Source organism: Chlamydotis macqueenii, chromosome 5 (genome assembly GCF_036417535.1).
Source record: "Chlamydotis macqueenii isolate bChlMac1 chromosome 5, bChlMac1.mat, whole genome shotgun sequence".
NCBI lineage: Eukaryota > Metazoa > Chordata > Aves > Otidiformes > Otididae > Chlamydotis > Chlamydotis macqueenii.
The window spans coordinates 3,752,497-3,776,679 of NC_141560.1; the positions used below are offsets into that span (position 1 = coordinate 3,752,497).

The window sequence follows — 24,183 nt, forward strand, 5'->3', positions numbered from 1 at the left end:
AGAAGGAAAGCACATGGGTGGCTCTTCCCTGAGCTTCCTGGTCATCCCCTTTGGAGACAACTGCTTAGTGTGGCATTCAAGTGGAGCATTTGCTTCAATTTATTTAACTCCCTACTAAAAGCGATAAACCCAGCATGTCCCAGGGTGGGAGCTGATCCCAGCCCAGCGAGCCCGACCCAGCCCCTCGTAAGCCCTCTCGTACATTCCCATCCTCTCCAGGGCTCCCTCGGTGAGGTGTATAATCAATTTAGCACGTCTTAGCTAATCTCAGCATGAAGGATTTCACCGATTTCAGTGTTCAATAGCAGGTGTGCATTACAGCGCAGACAAAACCAGCAAAGCCAATAAAAGCAAGGCAAAATGCCTCCCGTCCTCCATATAATCTAACATGTAAAACAGCTCAGCTTGTTTCAGGCAATTGCTTCGTAACATATCATCTCATGTTTCTGGAAGGAAAGGTGAGGGACAGGTGGATTACTTGGAAAAGCAGTTGCTCTTCTCTGGTGGGACTCCAGACCAAGCCGTATCTTCACTTTCCAGCAACAAGAAGCCCACGGCCTCCATTCAAGCATGAGGGGAGTAATTCATGTTGCCAAATCTCACGAGGTGTGAGATTATCTAACCAGGAAAAGGCAGAGCCAAACTACGCAGGACCTCAGAAGTGTTTTAAATCCCCGCGATAAATGCAACACAAAGGCAATTATCTGAGGGTGGTGCGGAGAGTCCTGCTCCAGCCAGAACCCACCCAACAGCATCACTGGGAGGCAGCTGCCCACCCTACTCAAGGGCCTGGAGGCGCAGAGGTCCAAGCAGAACCTCTCCTTGAAGAAAAGGGGGTTGTAAAGCCCTCTGCAATGCTGCAAAGGAGCCCCAAGTCTTACCTGCACACAGTTGTGGAACTGCCGTCAGTTGATCAGTTCACAAATGTTTAAGATGTAAAGTGATGTGTTATTTTTTTGTACGCCCAGGTACATGCTTTACAAAAGTATTCGTACAATTTCAAGTTGATTAACTTGATAAGGGATCTGATCAGTGGCCTCCATCCTCCACCACCACACTTTTGGAGATGGTACTGCTGGAAACAGCACCGAGAAGGTCGAGCACCAGCACGGACCGACATCCACCGAAGCAAAGACCTACAGGTCTCTTCAGTCTGGTGAGGGCTCAGCAGAGGACAAGGGTGACGGATTTGGCAGAGCAGAGGAGATGCAATCTCTGGTGTGGAAAAGAATAGGAAGCAGGGGTGCACTGTGTCCAAAAATACAAGGTTTATAAAGTAATTCTACAAATTTCTGGATGTAAAAGTCATACTGGTCTACTAAACACAATGACCCTAATTTTGGCTCAGGAAGCCCTGACCCGTAAATGGCTGGAGGCTGGTGGGAACTCCGGAAAAACATCGTTATAGGCTTGCTGTGTTCCTGCTTTCTCCTACGGCACTAGGTGAACCTTTGGAGAGAATTAGCATAGACTTTTTTTTGTGAATGTAGTGTAACATCAATATTTTCCATCCATAGTTGGCTAGAACTGGGAGCCAACCTCTCCTCTGAGATCTATGTGTTCTCCCTGGACCTGCACATCTGCGATCTCCAGGAAAAGGAGGAGACCAAAAGCGGAAAGGAAAGTCTGCATTTCTAAACACATCATGTGCCAGCACCTGAGTGAAGAGAAGACTGGAAGAAATGCTGACGGTGTAAATACAACCAGCCAGCTAGAGAGTACCAAAGGCAGGTGAGCATGTCAAGACGCAGCCACATCTGTAGTGTACGAACAGACCCAAAGCATTGGGCAAAGCTTTCCTTGGCTCCCTGACATTATGGAAGAGGCAGCTCATCACAGGTCCTTCCTAGGGTTAATTTTGGATGGACTGTGCAGAACCAAAGTCCCAACACGTGTTTCATCTGCTGGGTGGAATAAACAACTCACAGCTGATCCAACAGACCAGAGATCACTGCAGCCTCATCCCTCACTGGGCTTTGCTAAGGTGCAAGGACCAATTGATGGATTTTTCACTGCTTGTGTCTAGGTGGATGCTCTGCTGTCAAATAAGGAGCAAGTTGAGGTGCTCCTTTAAGAAGCCAGGTGAAATAATGAAAATAAACCTCTCCTGTGAGGCCAGGCTGGGAGACCTGGGGCTGTTCAGCCTGCGGAAGAGAAGGCTCCAGGGAGATCTTAGAGCAGCCTTCCAGCACCTAATGGGGGCCTATAGGAAAGGTGGGGAGAAACTCTTCAGTAGGGCCTGTTGGGATAGAGCAAGGGGTCATGATTTTAAAATAGAGGGAGGTAGATTCAGACTGGAGAGAAGGAAGAAATTTTTTTATGCTGAGGGTGCTGGGACACTGGCCCAGGTTGCCCAGAGAGGTGGTGGATGCCCCATCCCTGGGAACATTCAAGGCCAGGCTGGACGGAGCTCTGAGCAACCTGATCTGGTTGGAGATGTCCCTGTTCCTTGCAGGGGGGTTGGACTGGATGACCTTTCAAGGTCCCTTCCAACCCTAACCATTCTATGATTCTATCAATGTGTTAAAATCTGATTTTACTCTACTTTGAATGCAGGATCCATGATGGGAAGGAAACATCCAGTGTCTGGGTAATTTCTGATACTCCCTATCATTATCGTGCCTACCTAGAGAACATTGTGGATGTTGTAGCCTCCTCTTCCATCATATTATGCAGGAATCCACCACTGGTTTGAGGTTAAGTGATGGATCTTCAGAAGGACAGACTCAAGACCAGAGAAGAGTTTTGTGTCTAGATCACAGAAGAGGGACGGAGGTGGTTGGACACCTCTTTTGGCTCTGCCTGCTCTCCATACATGACTGTGCTCAAGTCTCTTCACCCCTCTGTGCCCAAGATCCTCATTTACAGGGGGGCAGTGATACCTCCTGACACTTATTTAGGTCCTGTGACTTCAGATAGGAATTATGCACAGTGAAGGACCTTCAGACCTGCTATCATGCTATGAAACCCCAGAATAAAGAGAACAAAGCATCTCTTGATGCCAAGATGCAACAGTTTTTCAAGCCATTGTGGTTAGACTGTGCTAGTCATTATTGTTACGGGTAAGAAGTTTGCTAGAGGTGTCCAAGCACTGCAGTCAGAACGAGAAGGGCCTCCGTCTTCCTTTGCTGGCTCCGTAGCAAAGCCTCTGTGTTCATCCCAGAATAGCAACGTGCAAACCTCGGTGCTTCTCTTCCAAACCAATTTGCATTTTTAGAAACTAATTTGCAAAGCCTCGGACCCTGTGGCTACAAGCAAAGCCTGGCTGTCTGAGCAGCACTCCTCAATTACGGCATCTGCAGGACAGCAGCTTTTCTCAGAACGATCCTGTAAGCTTTGACTTGGGGGCCAGTTTCTGCCCGGGAGAAGAAAGTCCTGCCAGAAGACCCTTGGAATCCTACAAACCAAGAGAGGAAGTGTTTGGGACAGGGTCAGGGTAACCACAGGTCTCCGGGGGGAGCTCCTGACACACGGCAGAGCCTGGGACCCCGTTTTCCAGGACGCCTTACCCTGTGCCCTCAGCGGTGCTCCAGCAATAACGTCTTTGCACAGCGCTCAGTGGACCTCACCAACAACCGCTGTGAACAACTCAGCTGGAGCCACAGGAGGTTACCAAACCCCACTGAGATGTTCTCCTCATTTCCTATAGCCATGAGCCACACAGACTTCAGTATGTCAGTACTTTTTAGGTACCAGGACTCACAGCCTTCCTGCAGTAGGCACAAAGATGAAGTCACAGCATGGTGAGCCACAGAGCATCCACCATCCAGCTCGCGCTTCTTGGGATGCCGGACTGCGGGCCACAGCTGCCGGAGGACACCCGGATGGTGAGGAAGTGGCTGCACACTCACCTTCAACTCCTTCACCTTTCTTTCCCAGCTTGGATTGAATAAGAGGAGGATTAAACTGATAACGTCTTATCACAGACCTTCCAGGGATTTCTGCGCTAGCTGCGACAAAAAAAAACGCTCGCGCTGAAATAAGTAACACTTGCAAATAATACGTTTCACAGTCAGAGGAATTATTGCACTTATAAACCAAATATATCTGTCATGCTTTTAAGCAAAGCTGAACACTGGCTATCTGAGACTCCAGCTTTTCTCTGCTGTGCGAGGAAGGCAGTTTCTGGTAGAGATGAGCCAGCAAGCAGCCAAATCGGCACATCTATGGCAAGCAGCGCTCGGCAAGCGGCCAGGACTGGTCACCGCGTTGATTCAGAGCACAGGATTAAACCGCACAACTGCTGCAACAAATGCACCAAATAATGCCCAGAAACGCTGCATGGGATTCCCGGAGTCTCTCCGCACCGGCTGACGGCTTCCCAAGAGCCAGCCCAGCGAAGGGAGCGCTGATTATCACCAGCAAAACCCAGCCCAAATTAAAGCAGTGGAAAAAAAAAAAAAAAAACCAGCCACTGGTTATCAGCTAGAAAGTGGAAAGGGACCTGATTCTGGCTTCACTGACAATTTTCTTGTCTTTTCCTATTTTTAAAAAATTTCTGTCGGATTCAGAAGTTTACTGAATGTCTCCCTGACGGCAGAGGGCCATACAGCAGTGCCACCCACGCGGGGCAGAGGGGCGGGAGACCCTCAGCCCCGGCTCTCTGTGCTAAACGCAAGTTTAGATCTGCTCCACTGAGCTGCTTAACGCAGCCATCAATATTTGGCTGTACACATCACTTTCACTGTCAGCTGGTTTATAGCCACAGTTTAGCTTCTTATAAAATTTACAAAATTGAAATACTTTAGATTTATTTATTTTTTTTTAAACAGTTGATTTGGTTTTTCCTGCAGTTTCTGAGCAGCACACTCCACGTAGGATCACACCAACCAGGGCAGGAAAACCAAACCCAAGGAAAATCTCCCAAAATCTGCATACGCATCAGGACAACCTCTCCCCTCGCGGCACCTACGGAAAAGCAGGTGCCTCTGCCTCCACAGGACCAAAACTTTGACTTCCCCGTTTAAATGCAAAGCAACAATCAGCACCAAAATAAACAGGTTCATAAAGCAGCAGGAAGGCAGCAAAGCTGTTGGAGACTTCTCCAGCGAGAGTGACCTAAATCCAAGAGGCCTTTGCGCAGAGGCCGCTTCGCTTTGTAACACCCTCACCGCCTCCAGGACAAACCGGGATGCACCGACGAGCAGGGAAGCAAAAAAAGGAGAAGCCTCTCTACCTTTTTTTTTTTTTCTTCTTCTTTTTTAAAATAAGCATAGTGATTTTTGTTCCAAGGCAGCCTCCCGCAGCGCCTGCCCCACGGCCCAGAGAGCCAGGGCTGCCGTGGGGCCTGGAGACCCCCGCTCCCCGGCAGCAGCCGGGGTTATCGGCGGCAGGGCAGATCGGCGGAGATGTGTGTAATTGCCCTGTCAGGCAGCTGAAAGGCCGCTCGCCTTTAGCTGATGCCACTTCAAAATGAAATTCTTTCTCTGGCATGGCTATGTCTGATATGCAGGCATCAAAGGCGAGGCAGCAGGTCGCCGATGCCCCGGGCCACGCATTTCCCTTCTAAAGGGAGGAATGAGAGTGTCAGCTCGGGGCCGAGGGGGCCCCGGAGACGCAGCAGCAATAACCCCGGACCCCCAAACGCACGCCGGGGGTCTCCGGCAGCGGGGCGATGCCCCCAGCCTGCTGCGGCCCTTTAGGCCCCGTGCAAAAGCCCCGCCATGCCGGGGACGCTGGGTCTCCATAGCGAATGCCCATCGCTGCCTCGTGCGATGGCGGGGTGCTGTGGGGACCCCCAGCAACCAGCGGGAGAGGCACAGAGTCACCCTCAGAGGCTCTCCGACAGCGGAGGGGACGCTGTGGCCTACTCCTAGACACCGGAATCCTGGTGGGATGGAGGGGTGGAAAAGCCTCGCTGGCGCAGAGGAGGTTGAGGGCTGGTTTTTTTTTTTTTGTTTCCGAGAGAAACGCCGGGCCTTGCTCGCCTCCTCCCCGCAGCTCCCATCTCCTCTCTCTCCACCTGCACTCTTCAGGGAGCCAAGGCTTTTGGCAAGCTTTCCACTCCGTTTTTTATTGGTTTCAACTAAGCTGCCCCTTTCGGAGGGTTGGAAAGCTTCAATCATTAAAGAGAGAAAAAAAAAAGAAAAAAAAAAAAAAAACAAATCCGGCAACCTCACCCTGCTCCCCCTCCCTTCCCAGTCCAGCGATCGCTGAGGACGTGAGCCCCACGCATGCACCCCACCGCACAGCTCCCTGTTTTCCACGCCAAACCCAGTCCATCCGAAACGTTTGAGCCTTTCAGGCCCTGGATACCTCCAACTGTACCTGCTCGGCTCTGATGGCCTTCCTGCTCGGAAGCAATTTGGAAAGGACACAGCACAGGTAGCTATTAGCTAACACATATTTAACTGCTCCAGATATCTTTTTCTTTTCTTTTTTTTTTTTTTTTTGGCATTGTAATGGGGCGATTTGATCTTCAAAGGACCCGTGCAAACCTTTGAAGCTTTCCAAAGAAGCCAGTCTCCAGTGGGGAGGGGAGGAGGTGGGGTGGGGGGAAATGTTAAATAGTTTTAAAACCTGGGGAATCCTGAAGATGGACGAAGGGTATAAAACCCGGTGGGTTTAGCATAAAGCCCTCAGGTAAATCTTCACCTTCTTTTCAAATGCATTTTTGGTGGGTTGCTTTGCAAAGGCTTGGGCCGGGTTAGCAAGGTCGGCTCTATTCCCAGCGGCCGGGAGGAGCAGCTCCTAAATCTCCGGGGACCCTCATCTCCCACGTGGCGCAGCCCCAGCGCAGGGGGATCCGCGGTACCTCGGCGAGAAATAGAAAGACTAAAATTCACAAAGCCTTTAAGGGGTAGAGGGGTGGGGTGGAAGGAAAGCAGGGTGGAGGGGGGGAAGGAGAAGGAGAGAAGATACATTCCCAGCTGCACTCCCAGGCAGCACAGCCTCAGCGGCACCCTGAGAGGGGAGACACAAAATGCATTTACCTTTAAAATAATGACTCATTTTATTTTTTTCTTTTAATATGTAGTTATAAATATATTTTGTCAAAATATATGATCATTATTGTCAAAAACATTTGCACATAAAGTCATAAATAAGGTCAAGGTGAACGTTTAGTTTAGAGAAGAGTCCAGCTATAGCAAGCAGTTCTGGGGTGGGACGGGACGGGGAGAGAAGGGAAGGAGAGGGCGGCGGGGAAGGGGGTCAGCGGCACCCGCACCCCTCCACCACCATCTCCTGGTAGTTTTTCAGGACCACCTTGTCATACTCATCCAGGTAGAGCATGGAGATGGCGCTCAGCTCCGTGGGCACGCAGCAGGCCTTGGGGATGCTGGAGTTCACGGAGTTCACCAGCGTCTGCACGATGGCGTGGTTCGTGGAGTTGAGGTGGTCGGCCAGTGGGAAGGGGCAGTCCCCGTGGCAGTAAAACGCCTGGTACCCCGGGGGTGCCACGATCCAGTCGTTCCAGCCCACGTCGCTGAAATCCACATAGAGGGCATGGCGGCGGCAGTTTTTTTTGTTCTTGCGGGAACGCTGGTGCTTGGGGCTCCGGCGGGCTCTGCGAGTCAGCGCGTGGCCTCGCCCGTCGTGCCCAAAAGTGACCAGGAGCGGCCTGAGCTGAGCCCAGTCCCCGCGCCCTTGAGGTAAAGATCGGCTAATCCTGACGTGTTTGCCCTGATGAGTCTGTGCGTGGTGGAGGTGGGTCACCTCGATCACCAGCCCGTGGTTCGGTTGCTTGTCCTTGGTCCACCGGATCACAGCCGGGCTCACATCAAAGGTCTCCCAGCGCGTCACGTTGTGGTGCACCAGACGCGTGTCCAACAGGCGCGTAATGGCCTGAGCGCGCTCCGACAGCGGCTTCATCACTTCATAAATGTTTATCCGGTGGAAGCCCCTCTCCCACGCCGCGCTCGGCTCCTCCACCTGCTCCCGGTACAGCCGCAGCTCCGCCGAGGAGATCACCTCGTTTTCTGGCACGCTGCTGAGGTTGAAGACGAAGCGGATCCGGGGCGCCTCGCTGGGACCCGGGACGGTCTCCAGGTGCTCTGGAGGGGAGCAGGGCAGGGAGGGGAAGCGGTACAAAAAAAGCAAACAGGAGCACGTCAGCCTCGGGGCACCCAGCCACAGCCCCCGGTGCAGCCACAGCACCCACGCTTCACCTGCCCGGCAGCCGCCGGCACCTCCGCGCTCCCCCACGCATCCATCCCGGCTGGACCCAGAGCAGCTCCTGCCCCAGTATCGCTCGTTCGCCCTACGACCAGACCGAGTCACCCCTTCCCATCTCGCTTCCCCTTTCCAGAAGGCTTTTCCCCTCTCGCTTCCCCCCGCTCTCCAGTCTCTCCAAAATCATCTCCCTGGCGAGGCGCGGCGCCACGGAGCACAGAGGTGCCTTGTTAAGGGCACAGGGGGCAAGAGGAGAAAGAGAAGCAAATTCCAACGCAGTAATGATGCGGCTGGATTAATAATTCAGATTTACTTTGGAAAAGAAACATCCGCCAGGAAACATTTGGATCAGATTACAAGAGCCTATTGAATAAACCTTATAAACACACAGCTGTAAGCATTAAATTCGAGTAAGGGTTTTGGGGGATTTTTTTTTTCCTTCTTAAGAGCAAAACCAGGCAGCAAGCGCTTTGATAGTTCAAAAGAAACACACCAGGGGCGAGCTCCCGCCCTCACTTTACTCCCGCATCCGATCCAGAGCCATTAAATCCACGCGAGCCCAGCGAGTGACCCCGAGGCAGAGGCACCGAACGCCGTTGTCAACAGAAGTGAAAGCACCTCAAAACACGGTCAAGCTCGGGTTAAGCACAGGATGCTGGAAAAACTACAGAGCAGCACGCCTGTCACCCACACACAGCAGGCTTGGGGGTGGGGGGGCTGGTTTTCCTCCCATAAATTTAGGGTCGGGCACGTCCTGCATTTTTGAGCTTCGAAACGCAAGGAAATCCCGATCGCTACCGGGGCTGGAAAATTACCTCTTCCCATCCACTGACCTTCATGGTGGAAACTCCTCACGGTGTTTGCCCGGCTGGTCGATCGCTCAGGGTACTGCAGGCTAATTTCCTGGAGGCTTTCCTCCTCTTCTCCAGACTGGAGTCGATAGAGATCCAGCATGTAACTAGGAATGACGGCTGACTTGCTGGGCTGAGGCCGCCTTCGCAGCCCGAACATCTGCAGCAGAGTCGTTTCGAAACCCCGCAAGAGTTCATGGCTTTGGGTAGAGCGGCGTCCGGATCCAGCTTGTCCCTGAAGTTCCGCGACTTTTTTCCTGCCGGTCTCGGGTATCAGGCTAGCATGGTTTGTACCTCCTAGCAGGACTTGGCATAGTAGGATGACCATCAGCATTCGGTTACCAGGAATCATGGTGTCTCTGGGGTGTAAAAAAAATAAAAATTAAAAAAAAAAAAAAAAAAAAAGCAACAACAAGGAAAGTCAGGATGAGAAGTAAACCCCCCCTTTCCCTCCTCCTCCTCCTCCTCTTCCGAATTAATTTAATAAGAGGAATAAATGGTAAGGCGACATGAGCAGCAGCCCCCGGGCGGCAGCGGGGTCCGCCGCTCGCCCCGCACCACGGGCAGACGGGACCCCGCCGCATCCCGGCCCCGCTCGGGGTGAAGCTGCGGCGGGGAAGGGGGCGTCCGGCTCGGCGGGTGGAGGGTTCGCGTCCCGCCGCCGGATCCCGGGAGAACGGCGACAAGAAGAAAATAAAGTGTTTTTTTTAAAAAAAAAAAAAAAAAAAAAAAAAAAGTAAAAAGCCGTAATAAAAACTCAAAAGTAGAGCCGAGGAAGAAGAGGGCTGTACTCACTGACAGCAAGCAAGGCATATCAGCACAGTCCATGATTCTGGAGAGCCAGCCCGGACCCAGCGCGCCGAAAGCCCCGGGGCAGCGGCTGCCGAGCGCCTCCCGCGATCGCCGCCCGGGCGCAGTGCGGCCGCCGCCGCCGCCGGCCCCGGTTTTCTCCCGGCCCCGCAGTCACGTGGAGCCGCGCACACCCCCACCTCCCCCCCCTACACACACACACACACCCCAAACCGCCTCTCCCCCCTCCCGCAGCCCGGCCCGGCCCGGCTCGGCCCGGCCCGCCCCCGCCCCCGGCCGGCCCGGCCCCCCGGCCCGCCCCGCCGGCCCGCCCCAGGCTCCCGCCGCCCCGGGGAGGGGGGAGCCGGGCCGAGCCCCGGGGTCGGGACCCCGCCGGTGCTGGGGCTGAGCTGCGGCGTGGGACGGGGTCAGCGCGGTGTCCTCCCCCCCCACCCCCGCCCCACGCTCCGCTCAGGTGCATCCTCGGTGGGGAGGGGGCTGGCACCGGCCCCACGGGCCACTGCCCGTGGGAAGGGAAATTTGGGAAGGGAAAGTGGGGAAGCGGCTCTCCCCCGACGAGAAGGGAGGGAGCGCTTGGGAAGGAGGAGCAGCTGCAGGGAGCGAGGGGCCGAGCTGCTGGAAACCCCTACAAGCTCCCAGGGGGGCTGGCAGCCCACTGCCAGGCCTGTGGATCATCCCTGCTCCCTGCCTCGGCTTCCCACCCGCCCTCCGGATTTTCTCACCCTTCCCTCCCTGGCTGCTAGCATAATTCTCTGGCCTCTTCTCACCAGGCCAGGATCTGGGATCCCCGTCAGCCATGTCCCAAGCCAGCACAGGCTGTGTACGGCCACAGCTGGCCCCCCAGACGGGTGCGAACAGGGGTCTCCTGGAGAAAGAATGCTCCTCGCCCCGCAGTTCAACCCCAACATCGGTTTAGGCTGTTCCCAGGTGGGGTTTGGGGACAGGCTGGTCTGCCACGAGCACACATCAACTGGGCATACTGGGGGCGATGTACGAGCAAGGTATGGAGAGCGCAGCTCCTGGGAAAGACCCTCTAACGAAGAGCGATGGATGCCACGTACTCTGGAGAGACAGAGCAGACTGCATGACCCCCGTGATAAATAAAGCAAACCCCACCAGGGCATTACAATATTGTCCCTTTGCCTTGCTGGGGTATCCCACCATGCTGGGCAAACCGTCCTCCACGGAGAGAAAAGCTAGTTAATTTATGAGACCAAAAGACGCGGTCATGAAGTGGCCACGGGAACTCCTAAGTTCATCGATCAACCACAACCAAAAAACCAGCTCAGAAACGAGGACCGTAAACCAGCGCGTTCCCACAAACCACGGGGCCGCTGTGCCCAAGCGTACAGCGAGCCCGCAGCAGCGCGCGTCGGCTTTCTTACGCCGCTGCCCCAAAACTCGCAGACAATCAGATAGGACTTCTTTTAATATTTCACTTTTCTTTTTAGCTCAGACCTGACCCGTGCATTTAGAAAAGCCCAGGGATGTCACTGAAAGGACACGCGCAGATAAAAGGCAGTGCTGACACTGTAATATCTCTGAGTTATTCCTATACCACTCCGAGTTTAAAAGAAACATCTGTTAGCAAGGTATTTGGACTATGAATCCATCAAAAATTTGTGAAATATTGCTATCGCCGTTTCAAATGTATCACACTGTGTGTTATTCTTAAGAAGGAAAAACAATTTTTGGAGTAGCTGCTGTGCAACTTTTTAAAGTTAAATAACATTTTCATTGAAAATACTCCAGTCTATAAACAAAGTTTACGCAAGGGCCCGTATAGCACTGCTCTTCAAACAGACCTCTGGATTTGGAAAAGCAACTCGCTCCCCCTTTGTGGGAGCAGCCGCGATACGTTCCGCTCTTTGTCTGAAGACCTCACTGGGATTTTGTTAGGATCAGAGAGCAGCCGTGTTTGAAATGTTTGTCACTGAGGAATTCAGTCCCACGGCATCCAGTGCCTGCTCTCGTAAGCCATCCCGTTAAACCGGGATCCAAAAAGTCGCTTATGTAATGCTGGTTAACCATGCCTCTGCGCGAGGACGCGGCCAGCTGGGGCCAGAAAACCAGTGGAGAGCGGTGCGGTTTCGGCTCTTGTAGGAGGCAATAGCGTATTTGAGTAGCTTATTGGTTACTAAGAAGTGTTAGTCATGGGGAAAGCTGTAGTATTTATTCCGTAAAATGTAAATACATAACCCAAACCACAAAGGAATAACCATGGATGGAAATAGTGTAGCATTTACTGAGGGAGCTGAAACGCGTTTCTACAGAAGCTGTATTTCCTTAGCCCCATAGAGAGTAATTCACCTTGAACGTAGCTTCTGCTCAAGCCCGTGGAGTTACACATAGGCTGAATTCGGTCCAGGCACACTAAACAACCGAGTGTGTTATATATTCCAACCAAAAAAGCGACTGCCAAAATGGAGCTAAAAATACAAATGTGGAAGGTTTGAAAAGCAAACACTGCTTAATTCAGCGGTAGATACAACATTGTGTGTTTTAAAGATCCAGCACATCAAAAATAGAATCATAAAATCATGGAATGGTTTGGGTGGGAAGGGACTGTTAAAGCCCATCCAGCCCAACCCCCCTGCAAGGAGCAGGGACATCTCCAACCGGATCAGGTTGCTCAGAGCCCCGGCCAACCTGGCCTGGAATGTTTCCAGGGATGGGGCATCCACCACCTCTCTGGGCACCCTGGGCCAGTGTCCCACCACCCTCAGTGTAAAATAGAGACGTTACGTCTGTGCTCAAGGCAAGACACAGCTGCCCCTGCATCACACCTCACGTGGGCGAGAGGGGTGATTGGTGTGCTTCTTGCCTGTGATCCAGTCCCAGCTGTATTTGGGGTTCTGCTGCCGGGTTTCCTCCTCTCTGACTTCCATGAAACACCTTCTGGGGATCTCCGCCCCTGGACAGCAAGACCATTGGCCTCCTCTGGAAGTTAAGCACCAGGTCACTGGGGACGTCACCCTGCAAAGAATGGCCAAAGAGATGATTCATGTATGTACGGACCTGGACCGTGGCAGAAGACTTGTTTTGTCAGTGGCAGCGAGAAGCCCAGGAGCTGGCAGGTCTCCTAGACTCCAGGTACCCAGCTCTGCTTGCAGAGGTCACTAGCCAAGGGGCAATTATTTGCTCTCTTTTGTTTCAACCCGGTAATGGTGGATTTGCCCAGACGTGCTCCTGATAAAATCCCAGCCACTAACACTTGACCCATTTCCAAGTTTCGTGTGCTCAGGACCTACCGGCAAGCGCTGCAGGTCGACGTTCAGCACCTCTAGAAATCAGGCCAGCTCTGTTTACAAGGCAAACTTTTCCCCTAATGGCAGCATTTCAGGAGATGCCTCTGGACTCGGGCAGAGAGAGACCTTCCCAAACCAGTTCTCGCATCCTCTGTTATTTTTAGAGCAGCTGCACCTTTTGGGCTCTGAAGTTTGCAAACAACTTGCCTTGGGGGAAAAAAAAAAAATACAACCTGATCACACCAGATTTGTGCTTGAGCAGAAACAAGCCTAAAACCGTAAATAAATAAATAAAGTCCTATGTCAGAGACGTTTTAATGACACGAATTACAGGAGGAGGTGCCCATAAGTGTGCTAAGACCAATTCCCTCCTACCCTTTCCTCTCAACTGCCTAAGCTTGTCAACTAAAACAAAGAGAACTGAGCAAACAACTCCCAGGGATTACATTTTCCAAAGTAGCTCTTCACTAAAGAGCCGGACTACAACCGGTGAAAACAAGTGCAGCTGCTCGAGCGGCGACAGGAACATTTTTTTACAACCGCTCTGAGATTTTCATGATTTCTCTGGATCCTTCAGAGCTGGCCTGTTCTACCAGAATTTTCTACCTTCTCTTGAATAAAGAAATTCAAACTTCTGCTGAAACACAGGACTGGGCCCAGCTTGGGCTTTATTTCTGCTTTACGTGAAAGTGTCTCTGCTGAGGTGTCAGGACCACGTCTAGAACCACTCCTGAGCTAAGAAGAGGATCAGGTTCAGGGTTGCTGTTTTATTCCAGACAGGTTTGCTGGGTGTTTTTTTTAACAAATACGTACAAAACCACTGTGTGGGAACATTAAAAAAACGCCGTTATAAAAAGGCAGTCTTTGGTAATCAGATACACAGCAGTTGAAACAGTAGGATTGTCTGCTCTTTTCTATTTTTAAATTTTTAAGGGTGATTTTTATTGTTTTGCAAAAGCTATTAAAAGGTTGACTGACCCACGCAGGGAGAAGCTTTAATTGCTTTTAACGTGACTCGTTCGCTTTGTCACTTTTCAAAGATCCCCAAGACTGAGCAAGCCTAGAAATGCCACCCTTTGCTTTTCGTACATGCATTGGCCATCTTCTACCGTGAGAGTGCAAGGTCTCTGCTGCTAAATATTGTTCTTGTGCAGTGCGTCAAAACTAGGAGAAGCAAGAAGGCCCTCCAGAAGACGAAGAACGCATTCCTCCTGCTCGGAAATTGTAGCTGGTACTAATAAAGACCATGATTCTTCTAACGAACGCCATACGGCCATATGGCCGTCTAAGATAAGCAGATTCATTTTGGATCTGTTGAGTCACGAAGGCTTTTTGAGAATACCGCAAGCGTTGGCAGCTCCCTCAGCGCACATACCACTTCAGTGTGTCTCTAGCACCGATACGCGGCTTTGTCTGAGCTTGGCTGCGACTCCGATATTTCGAACGCTTTGCTCTTCCTCACGGTCTCGCAACGCTGCCAAATCTACCGTTCCACACAACCACGTGGCACCTCCCGGGTGCTGACATTTGTCTTTGTCCTTTAATCGTATCTTGAGATCTGCTATCACGAGAGGCTTTAATAATTTCAAACACGAGCGCAAGGCGTAAATAAGCAGAGCAGGACAAATAGTTCACACCAGCTCTATTTGGTTTTCAGCAATAGCAAAGGACTTTACTGGTAGGCGTTATCACAAGTGCTGGGAAATGTCAGCACATCGCTGAATTTTGAGTTCATTAATGTGAACGTCCTCACCAGAAAGCAGAGAGGAAGGATCCTGCTAGGGATTCCCAGTCGGGAAACATGGACATGCCCCGTGGCCTCCATTGCCAGCAACAATAAACTGCTGGTGCTCATTTGTCCCAGTTGCCTGGGGACAAAGTGCATGCTCACAAATAATCATCAGACCAAGGACCGCTCTTAGAAAATGCTCACTGAATAACATCACACAATGAACGTGTGTGAACAGAGCACGAGCTTCCCACCAACATGTGACAAGGAAGAGATCGTTTCGGAGGGAAAGGCTCCTTCTCCACACACACATGTATGAGGCTGCAGATTGTATGGGCTTTCAAGCTATTCCTGGTCAAGCTACTCACTCAGTGTCATATGTACATTTATAAACATGTATGTGCACACACAAACACGTACAGATGCACATCTATCTATCACATTCAGCTAAAACATACTAAGATCCACAGAATCCTAACCAAGGTGGGACCTTGGTGGCTTATTCTAGTCCAAAACAATCCATGTTAGTGCACAGCTTTGTCAGGACAACCCAGTTCACTGCAAATATCCCAGAGGTTTAATCCTTGTGAAAGGGGTGATGCCCTGTACAGCAGAAGGAAGGAGCTGCAAGAACCTGCAGTCCTTCCTGACAAACCTTTCAGCAGGACCTACTTCACCACAGCGCGGCAAGGCTCTCTGCTTTATTATTGATAAAGCAAGCTAACGAGTGAGGTGGTAGCTGGGTTTATTTTCAAGCTAGAGACATTCTTACTTACTGTTACCTGCTCTGCTCCATTCTGGGGCAACAAAAAATGCTTGTAAGCAGAATCAAAGCCCACCTCCTCTCCCAAACAACTACTACCCAAAGGCACCTGAGCTGAGGCACTTTTTGCGTTAACAGCAGTGAAACCTGATTTCATTTTTGTCTCTTTTTACCCAAGCAATTATCTATTTTCCCCTTCACTGCTTCCATCACACGCAGACACTGACTCAGCAGCCCAAAGGAGGCCTTTAGCTACCTGGGAAGTTCAAAGGCGATAGGTTTGGCGGAGTGCTGCAAGCACTGGGATGCCTAAAGGAAGGTTGGCCTAATGATGGAGGCGTTGATTTGGGCTTCAGAAGGTCTAGGTTCAGCTTTGTGCTTCTGTGACACTGGCTAAATCACCAGGAACCTACTTTATCCAAGCGCATGCTTAACAGAGAAGAGTAATTTAAAAAAAAAAAAAATGGGGAAAGGCAGCAATTAGAATTAAAGGCATGTAAGAGCTTCTGTTCTGGAAGAACAAGAGCATTTTACACCATTCTCAGGAATAAAGCAAAAATAAACATTAGTTCCAAAGAGGTCCTCAAATTCCAACCCAGCAAAGAGAAGGTTTTCAAACCATTTCAGTGGGGCTCCAGTCCCTGGGAACAAATTGGAAGAGTAACGTGACAGAGAGACTCTGTATGATCTCCCATTTGCAGGACATGAAACAGAAGTTGTACTGCCCCATTCACCGTGGAGAGACACCCAGCGATTCGTGTCTCATCTACAGCAGAAAGACCTGGGCTGACTCTCATTCCTGTCGCACCCGCTCGAGAAGAAGAGCAGAAGGGAATCATTGCTGTGGGACGTTTCAAAAACTACAGAAGCAAAATCTCCTCCATAAGAAAGAAGCAAAAGCGAATATGCATGGAAGCCAGGAATTAAGCACATTGTAGTCAGAGGTGGGTTTCCAGCATTTTCCAGAAATAGACATCAGGGCTTTAGATTACTGGCTGGCAGCCACGCGACCCGTGAAATAAAGGGAGGCCAATTTCTTGACCTGCCGGCTTCAGTGCAGAGACAGCCTGTACTCTCTGATACCTTATCCAAACGATGTGGGCAAACCAGCCTTGTACGTGTGTACCGTGCCTGTCTAATCCCACAGGCAAACTAGGCTTTCTACTAAAGGCTGTTTGCAGGATCTACTTATTTTATTTTTAAAATACCAGTCACCAAAGAGCTGACAGAGGAATAAAACTGAGGAACTGGCTCCTAAAAAAGGGAGAAGGGGGTCTTTGAGGAGAGAAAAATCTAAAAATTAGTTTGAAGAAGAAAAAAAAAGAAATGGCAAAAAGGGAGCGAGTCTGAAGACATCCCATATCTCACTCTGTCTTACATATGAAGGGGCCTTGGGAGCAAGGGGTTGCTCACCCACACAGAGGTCCACCTGAGCAGAAGGGTTTGCAGAGCCAGACCCCAGAAGATAAGCAGGAAGATAGAACAGGAGAGAAAATTGATCTGGGAAAGAAGTGAAAGCCAAGAAGGCAAATTCAGTCTGGGCAAAGGGCCAAGGCAAGGCCAAGTGCAATTCTAGAAAATGGAACTGAAGCCAAAGGCACCAAGGTGTCACGACGGGCTAGCGCCGCTCAGCAAAGACAACCTGGAATGACGCAACTGGCAGGTGCACAGCGTCACCCAGCTATGAAGAGACATAGGCTAAAAACTAGATTTTTGCACAAAAGGCTCAGGATGGAGGCTCTGAGCCAGCAGCTTCTAGTTGTGCATGACCTGGGGTTAGCATAACACTGGTATCTCCCAGTACCAGCTCCCTGGACACACCGGTGTTGCACTTCGAGCCACAGAAAGCAGAAGTAAGTTGCAGCAATTTCCCTGAGGATCTCTTTGTTCCCCTGGTCGCACCCTACATTCCTGCTTGTTCCATCTCCGTCCTGTTGACTCTGCTGCCTTTTCCCACCCTCGGCACACGTACCTGATAAGGCAACAAGACTCAGAACCAGGTATTGTACGCAAATGACACCGCACCCCAATTTGAAGAAATATTGCAAAGAACAAACGTGCAATGTCATTTATAAAAGTGGCATCGGCTTATAAACATTCCTCACAAAGACCCAACAATGAGCTAACTCTGTGGCTGCCAAAACCACGGAAGTCATCTCTCCTGCTTCCAGCAAACCATTTCATCTCCCATCACTCTTTCCCCACGTAACAGTTAGGTGCAGAGGCAAACCAGGGCAGGAAATCCTGCTGCCTGCCCACTTCCAACCAAGCTGAGCGTGGGAAGGACAGAGGACAGGCTGAGTGCGGTTGGGGCTTGAGGAACTGCAAGACAAAAATGAAGTGGATCAAGACAGATGTTTGAAAAGCCAAGGATAAAATGAGAAGGCCAAAGAGGACTTAGAATCAATGAGTATTGAGTTGAGTCAAGGATAGCAGATCCAAACCACAAAATAGCAGCCATCCAAGGTGAGCCTAAGAGAATCGCTCTCAGCATGGTGCCATGAGGACAGCAAACCTGTTGTGTGGTTCATTTCCCTCTCTTGGGACCACTGGCAACCACCAGCACAGTCACGGGTCCTTTTTTAGAGGTTCCCCAGCTGCTAAGCCACCAAGAACCCAAGATGAGACCACCAGAGAGGAGGTGCCTTGAAAAGGATTCCACAAATGGATCACTTCCATCATGTTTTTAGCAGGGCCTGTTGTGATAGGACAAGGCGTAATGGTTTTAAAATAGAAGGAAGTAGACTCAGATTAGATACTAGGAAAAATTTTTTTACACTGAGGGTGGTGGAACACTGGCCCAGGTTGCCCAGAGAGGTGGTGGATGCCCCATCCCTGGAAACATTCCAGGCCAGGTTGGCCGGGGCTCTGAGCAACCTGATCTGGTTGGAGATGTCCCTGCTCCTTGCAGGGGGGTTGGACTGGATGGCCTTTGAAGGTCCCTTCCAACCCAAACCAGTCTGTGATTCTGTTTTCTGCTAGGTAGAGGTACTTGAAGCAGGTGCCTGAATGCACCTACAGGGTTGAGAACGACTACAGCCCGGGGGCGAAGCAACAGTCACGAGAAGATTAGAGAGCTAACTAGTCTGCCTACCCTTGCAGGAGGTGCATGGCTTTGCTGTCTCAGAGGTAGCTCCTAAACCACTCTCAGCCCTTCTCAGGATACAGAGAATTTATCTCACTTAGCATCATCCATTCCCTGCCCACACAGGATCCTTGTCCTGCTGGGCAAAAACTCCTTTCACCCAAACCAGTCAAACTCAAAGTCCAGTCTGAAAAAAAAACAAACAAACAAACAAACAAAACCAAAAAACACAGCCAGTGGACTAGAGGCATTTTTTAAATACAAAAGAAACAGAGGCTGGGCTCTGTCCTGTTGCTTGAGGCATGTAAACGCTGTGTTCATACGTTTCAGACTCTTCCCAGCAACAGAGCTCCCAAAGCACTTTGTCTCCGCAGGGTGAGCAGCTCCACGTCTCCCGTGGCAGAGGGCACACGGAGTGATCTGGCTCGCGTTACTGAGCAGGATCAGATGATAGGTGAGGATCCATGATGCTGAGCAGCAGGCGCAGCTGGTCAGCAGCTCACAGGTCAAGGACTTTTCCTTCTGTCTGAAAACCCTCCTGCACCTTTCTTTTCCCAAGGAAGAAGAGGCCCTTCATTCTCCAAAGACTTTTGTTGCTGCCAAGCTTTGTGTACTTACACGTCTCTGCATGAGCAAGGTTTTAGCACAATAGCATTGGCGCGGCGTTTCAGCTCACATAATATTTTTTTACAATCAATTGTTTTGTAAAACTGTTTATTTTACTGCCCCATGAGAGATGAATAGGAAATCCAGCCAAAAAAAAAAAAAAAAAAAACCTGCCCCGCATCTCTGGGTCTTAGGAAATGTAGATTTGTCACCCTTCACTCTCTTTGCATGCTGTTAGATTTTCTCCATGTAATTTTATGCTGCTCAGACACCTAATGACCTAATTGGTCCCAGGAAAGGGGAACTGGTTTCCTCTGCAAAAAGCCTGCTGTTTATTTGCAATTTAGCTTACCTGACTTGTTTAAAGTGTTATCAGAATGCACCCACCTACTTTCTTTTCTTCATTTTCACCTGATATCCAAGATCTGCTTGAATTGAGAATGTCTAAAGCCTCAGGCATGATCCTGGGTGTTCTCAAGACTTAAATGCCACTGCTTAAAGAGTTAAAGATCTAGATGGCTGCACTAAGAGGATGATAAACTAATCACTCAGTCACTGCTGGTGAGCCTGGTGTCATTTACTGAAACATGGAATGCGTTTAACAATGTAAAAGAAACTCCATGCAGAGCAAAAGCCAAAGATGATTGTTAGATTGTCAAGGTTTACTTTGGAGAAAGTCCTCAGTCTAATTACCTAGGTTTAAGCAACAGAAATATTTTTCCTCTCGTCGAAGAAGTTAACATTTTCCTTTCAAGCCAATGGGTTGGTTTTTTTTTAACGTGACTAAGGTCTGCAGATTCTGTTCAGAGGACTCCAAAAATTTAAGACAGGGACTAGGAAGAAGAAATAACTCTTCTAGTGAACACACAAGAAATGTTTCCTGTCATCATAACTGTAAGAAAAGTAGAAATAATAATTACAGTACTAGTACTGCACATTTACCCATTGATCTGTGTCTTCCAATTCTGTGAAATGGCTTGCAAGAAACGGACAGCTCTCGACGCTCCGCAGAAATACTTATTTAAAATCCAGGCTCTGTTTTAGTGTTATAGGAAGAAAATGCTTCACATCATTTTCCCTGCAATCTCTGAAGAAACCCTGAAGAAAAAGAAAGACCAGGTCCAACATTTTGGTTTTGCGATTTAGAATTTGGTGAATTTTGGAATTTTTTCTCTTGCCTTAAAATGAGGTCTCAGTTAAAGATCATGATACCAAAAATGAATAAAACATTGAAGGGATTTTGTAGGGCTCACCCAGTGAGCATCCAAGCTGCAGAGAACGTAACTTCATTATCTTTTACTCTGTTAGATTTAGAGTGGTAGAGCTCCACGGTGCTAAGCAGTTGGTACAGGACTCTTTCCCAGCACAACAAATGCCAGAGCTCCTGCCAGTGGACACCACCAAGGGTTTTTCATTGACGGGGAAGTAAGACCCAGAGTGACAGAGGACATTTCTCCAGAGCAAAATGAAGGTGTGACCATAGCTCCTCTTTGTAGATCAGTGTCACTTTGACCTAGCAAACATAAGCAATAATAGATAACGCAGCGACGTGGGTTTAGCATGTACTAACAGCTTAGCAATTCTCCAGAGACTCAGGATGGGTACTCTGATGTGGCCATAGCACATCCTTGCAGACCAATGTCAATTTGACCTAGTAAACACAAGTAATAACCGAAGAGGAAGCAATATCAGCTCAGCAAGTGTTAACTGCTTACCAGTTCTCTAGGTGGGCACTCTGCTTGCTAGCTTGGACAAAGCCTGTCCCATGGCTCTGGTACCGCGACCCAAATGACTTCCAAGGAGGAGGCAGAAACACACACGCTCTAATGACACCTACCTTAATGACAAGCCTGACAAGACGGCACGTGATCATTTTCCTCACTGGGTGGTGGCTGATGGCTCAGGCAGTTCTGCTGACGTTGGCTAGGGCAGTCTCTGCAGAAGTAAGGAAAGCTTCAGCCTGAACCACAGGATGAAAATCCAGCTGTATGGGTGGAAATTCAGCTGATCAAATGGAGAAATCTCCAGCATCGTCTCATCCTGAAATGAACATCAAAAATAAATCAAATTGCTCTCAAACGGTGGCTATTTCCTTGCACGCCTAAAAAGAGAATCTAAATGAGTAACTCAGGTGTTGCTGTGTACACCGTAGAGATCTAAAGGAAGAAAAGATGAATGCTATTCAAAGGAACCTGCTGTTCCTGTTGTGTAAACCTTTCCCTCTACAAAGAGGCAACATTTACCCCAGGAACTGTGTTGCACTTGCCTCACTGAAAGGAAGAGAGCAAACGCTTTAAGATTAGTGGGACCGAGAAATGGTTCTACTGATAAGAACCAGGAAACTTTTGAAACACACTCACAGCTCCACAGACCACAATTGCCACCGCAGAGCAAACTATTTCTGCCTCATCTATATGTGCATGTATTTTAACAGTTGAAAAACAGCCGCTCTCACACTTCTCAGCAGCTAATAAAAATCCTTGTTAGCAACATCTGGATACAAGATAAGAGAACCTTCCAAAGAAACATGAGGCATTCAACAAGTTTCTGCAGTGGGTTCATCATCAGTCTTCTGAGGACTTTGCTCCAAAGTCCGCTGAGGTGTTGGGGTGTTTTTCCATTGACTTCATTGGGCTCTGAACCAAGACGTAAAGCCTCCCTGCTGTGTTTTGGACATTTATTTGTGTTTGATCTGTAATAAGATCTTTCATTTCTCTTATTCCTGTAAAAACAAATAAAGTCACAGTACAAGAAAGCAACTAAACACACGCTTATCTTTACGCATATCCCTAAACCCAGTCACTTAAAGTCCTTAAGTCCTATGGACTCCTGGGAGAAAAAAAAAGCACATGCTTAAAATTAAACACGTGCTCAGGGCCTTTGCTAATTAGTGATGGCCATGTGTCTTACAAGGCCCTAAACATATCTTAGAGCATCTGGGGTTTTAGGGTCCATACGGGAGAAATTACATGGAGACCATCTCAGAAGTGCGACTTTTAGTATCGTATCTGATGTTGGAAGCCTGTCTTTAATGGCTGTAAGACTGATTCTGTTATAGTACCATTTACAACTAGTTAAGGGATATAGAGTTCCTTAGAGGTTTGCAAAAATAAGAATATCTACACCCAGAGCCTTTTCTTGGCTACTACTACAACAGTCCCATCATGACGACCAAACACATCAAAGCAAAACTGCTTTTTGGAACGCATGTGTTTACTGGCATCTCAAGAGCAAATGTGTCTCACTTCAGCCAAAATATTGTCCCTGGCCTCCTCCACTTTGCATAGAGGAAGCACTCATGCATCCTCTAGAGCCTGGCTCTTGGAAGATAAGTGAGCCTTTACCATTGGGTCAGGCAGCAAAAGGAAGAGCGTTTCCAGTAATCTGCACAGAGTAAAAAGCATTATTCTTCACCACACCTTGTTTATTTTGGACCTCTGCTAAAGAGCGTTAGAGCACTCAGCTATCTTGATCACAGACAAGGCCTGAAATTTAACATGCCTGGCAGGTCAAATCAGTGTTGTCTCTGGTGAGAGAACATTTGGGAAGTTTCTTTGCAAAACACTCCTTTCAATAGGGTTTTGCCTGTCTGAGAACTACTCGCACTTTCTACTGATTACTTCACATTCACACAAGTACCACACACCAGCTAACGTGAAACCTCGTGCCTTTTCAGCATCTCCTGCGCAGGGACAGAACCTTGTCCTTCTGTGGCTTCTACACTCCATCTCTTTTTCTTTTAACCTGTCTTCCTGAACTCCTTTTTCAAGGTGCATCAGTGCACTGATGCTCTTGGCCCTTCAGCTCTCTCTATAAAATGTTATCCTACATTTATAAGTTCATTGTTCTACAGACCAAACAATGAGGCCATGTTTCCATGTCCATTAAGGAGGAACCTGGATCAGATGTTAGCACACAACATTTCTCTCAAGTTAGCCAAAGCACGCGGTCTGGTGTTCCTGCTTTACTTTTTATACAGGCTGTGGAAAGACAAGTGATATCTGAACCCAGCACAAAGCCTTCAGAAGAATATTTTTTAAAAGAAAAGTGATTGTTTGAATGCTTTACGTCATGTGGCTGCAGTGTCTTTGATCTGAAATTAGATTTACCACAGCTTCACACTTACCTTTGAGTAAAAGGGAAATTGTGAATCAATGCATCGACCATCCAAATCACCGAGAACAAAAGGATGCTGTAGGCTGCACTTGTCTAGAAGCATCAGCAGCATAGTCCTGCACAATCCAGGACCTAGAAAGACACCTAAAATAGCTTCAGCCCAGCCCATGCTGTTTTGAGGATGGAAAGGAGGATAAACACAGGAAAATTCTCTTGGATTGTTCTGCAGCCCCCAGTAAGGACAGTGGTAATCTCCTCAATTCCTTGACTCTTCAGTGTCAAAGACCCAGCTCATAGCAGCTCTACAGAAGAGATTAAACTTTGTAAGAAATATTAGATTCACCTTCTCTGAATCCCAAAATAGTAGATCCAAAGAAAAAGGGCCCAGGACGTCCATCTAACGATAACCCCTTTTCAGCCACTGGCTCTAAACTAGGAGGCACTCTCCTAAATCAGCTGTTGCACAAATGTAGTGTCCTGATTACAGAATCATGAAATTACTGAGTTTGGAGGGGACCTCTGGATGTCACTTAGTCCAACTTCTTCCTCAAAGCAGGGTCAGCTGGAGCAGTTTGCTCAGGACCTGCTGGATTTACCAAAACAGAAGGGTTTGGTAAATCAGCATCTTCTCTGTTGAGTCTCTGGTTGCATTAAATGTCCAAGGGTTGCCATCCACTTTTAAACTATCTTTTTAGGATGACCTACATGATTTGTTGGAGAACAAGTGTTGATATCATTGCAGGTAAGGGGGTTTTAGAAAGTCTGCGTGATGGACATACAATAAGATTAAAAATCACCTCTCTCTGATAGCCTTCCCAGTGCTTTTCCAGAGACCACTTCGCACACAACCTGTGGAAATGAAA

General features: G+C 49.1%; 1 protein-coding gene across 2 annotated transcripts; it reads right to left on the reverse strand.

Annotated features, from left to right (window-relative positions):
* Positions 1 to 6,927: 6,927 nt before the first annotated feature.
* On the reverse strand, positions 6,928 to 9,888 carry BMP4 (bone morphogenetic protein 4). Of its 2 annotated transcripts, none has more exons than XM_086748638.1 (3): positions 9,759 to 9,888; positions 8,946 to 9,322; positions 6,928 to 7,994 (listed from the first exon to the last, which is right to left on the reverse strand). In XM_086748638.1, the coding sequence occupies exons 2-3, from the start codon at positions 9,313 to 9,315 to the stop codon at positions 7,153 to 7,155; spliced, it is 1,212 nt and encodes a 403-aa protein (XP_086604764.1). In that variant the 5' UTR covers positions 9,316 to 9,322; positions 9,759 to 9,888; the 3' UTR covers positions 6,928 to 7,152. The 2 variants fall into 2 exon arrangements, with proteins under 2 accessions (XP_086604764.1, XP_086604763.1); XM_086748637.1 differs by having other exon boundaries at positions 9,763 to 9,856.
* Between the last annotated feature and the right edge of the window lie 14,295 nt (positions 9,889 to 24,183).

Bases quoted from the DNA above. Each gene is read 5' to 3' on its own strand.
- BMP4 (XM_086748637.1), bottom strand. From the start codon at position 9,791: ATGGACTGTGCTGATATGCCTTGCTTGCT. The intron at 9,323-9,762 runs GTCAGTGAGTAC...TTTACACCCCAG, and splicing joins GCTGATATGCCTTGCTTGCT to AGACACCATGATTCCTGGTA. The intron at 7,995-8,945 runs GTCAGTGGATGG...GCTCCCCTCCAG, and splicing joins GAGGAGTTTCCACCATGAAG to AGCACCTGGAGACCGTCCCG.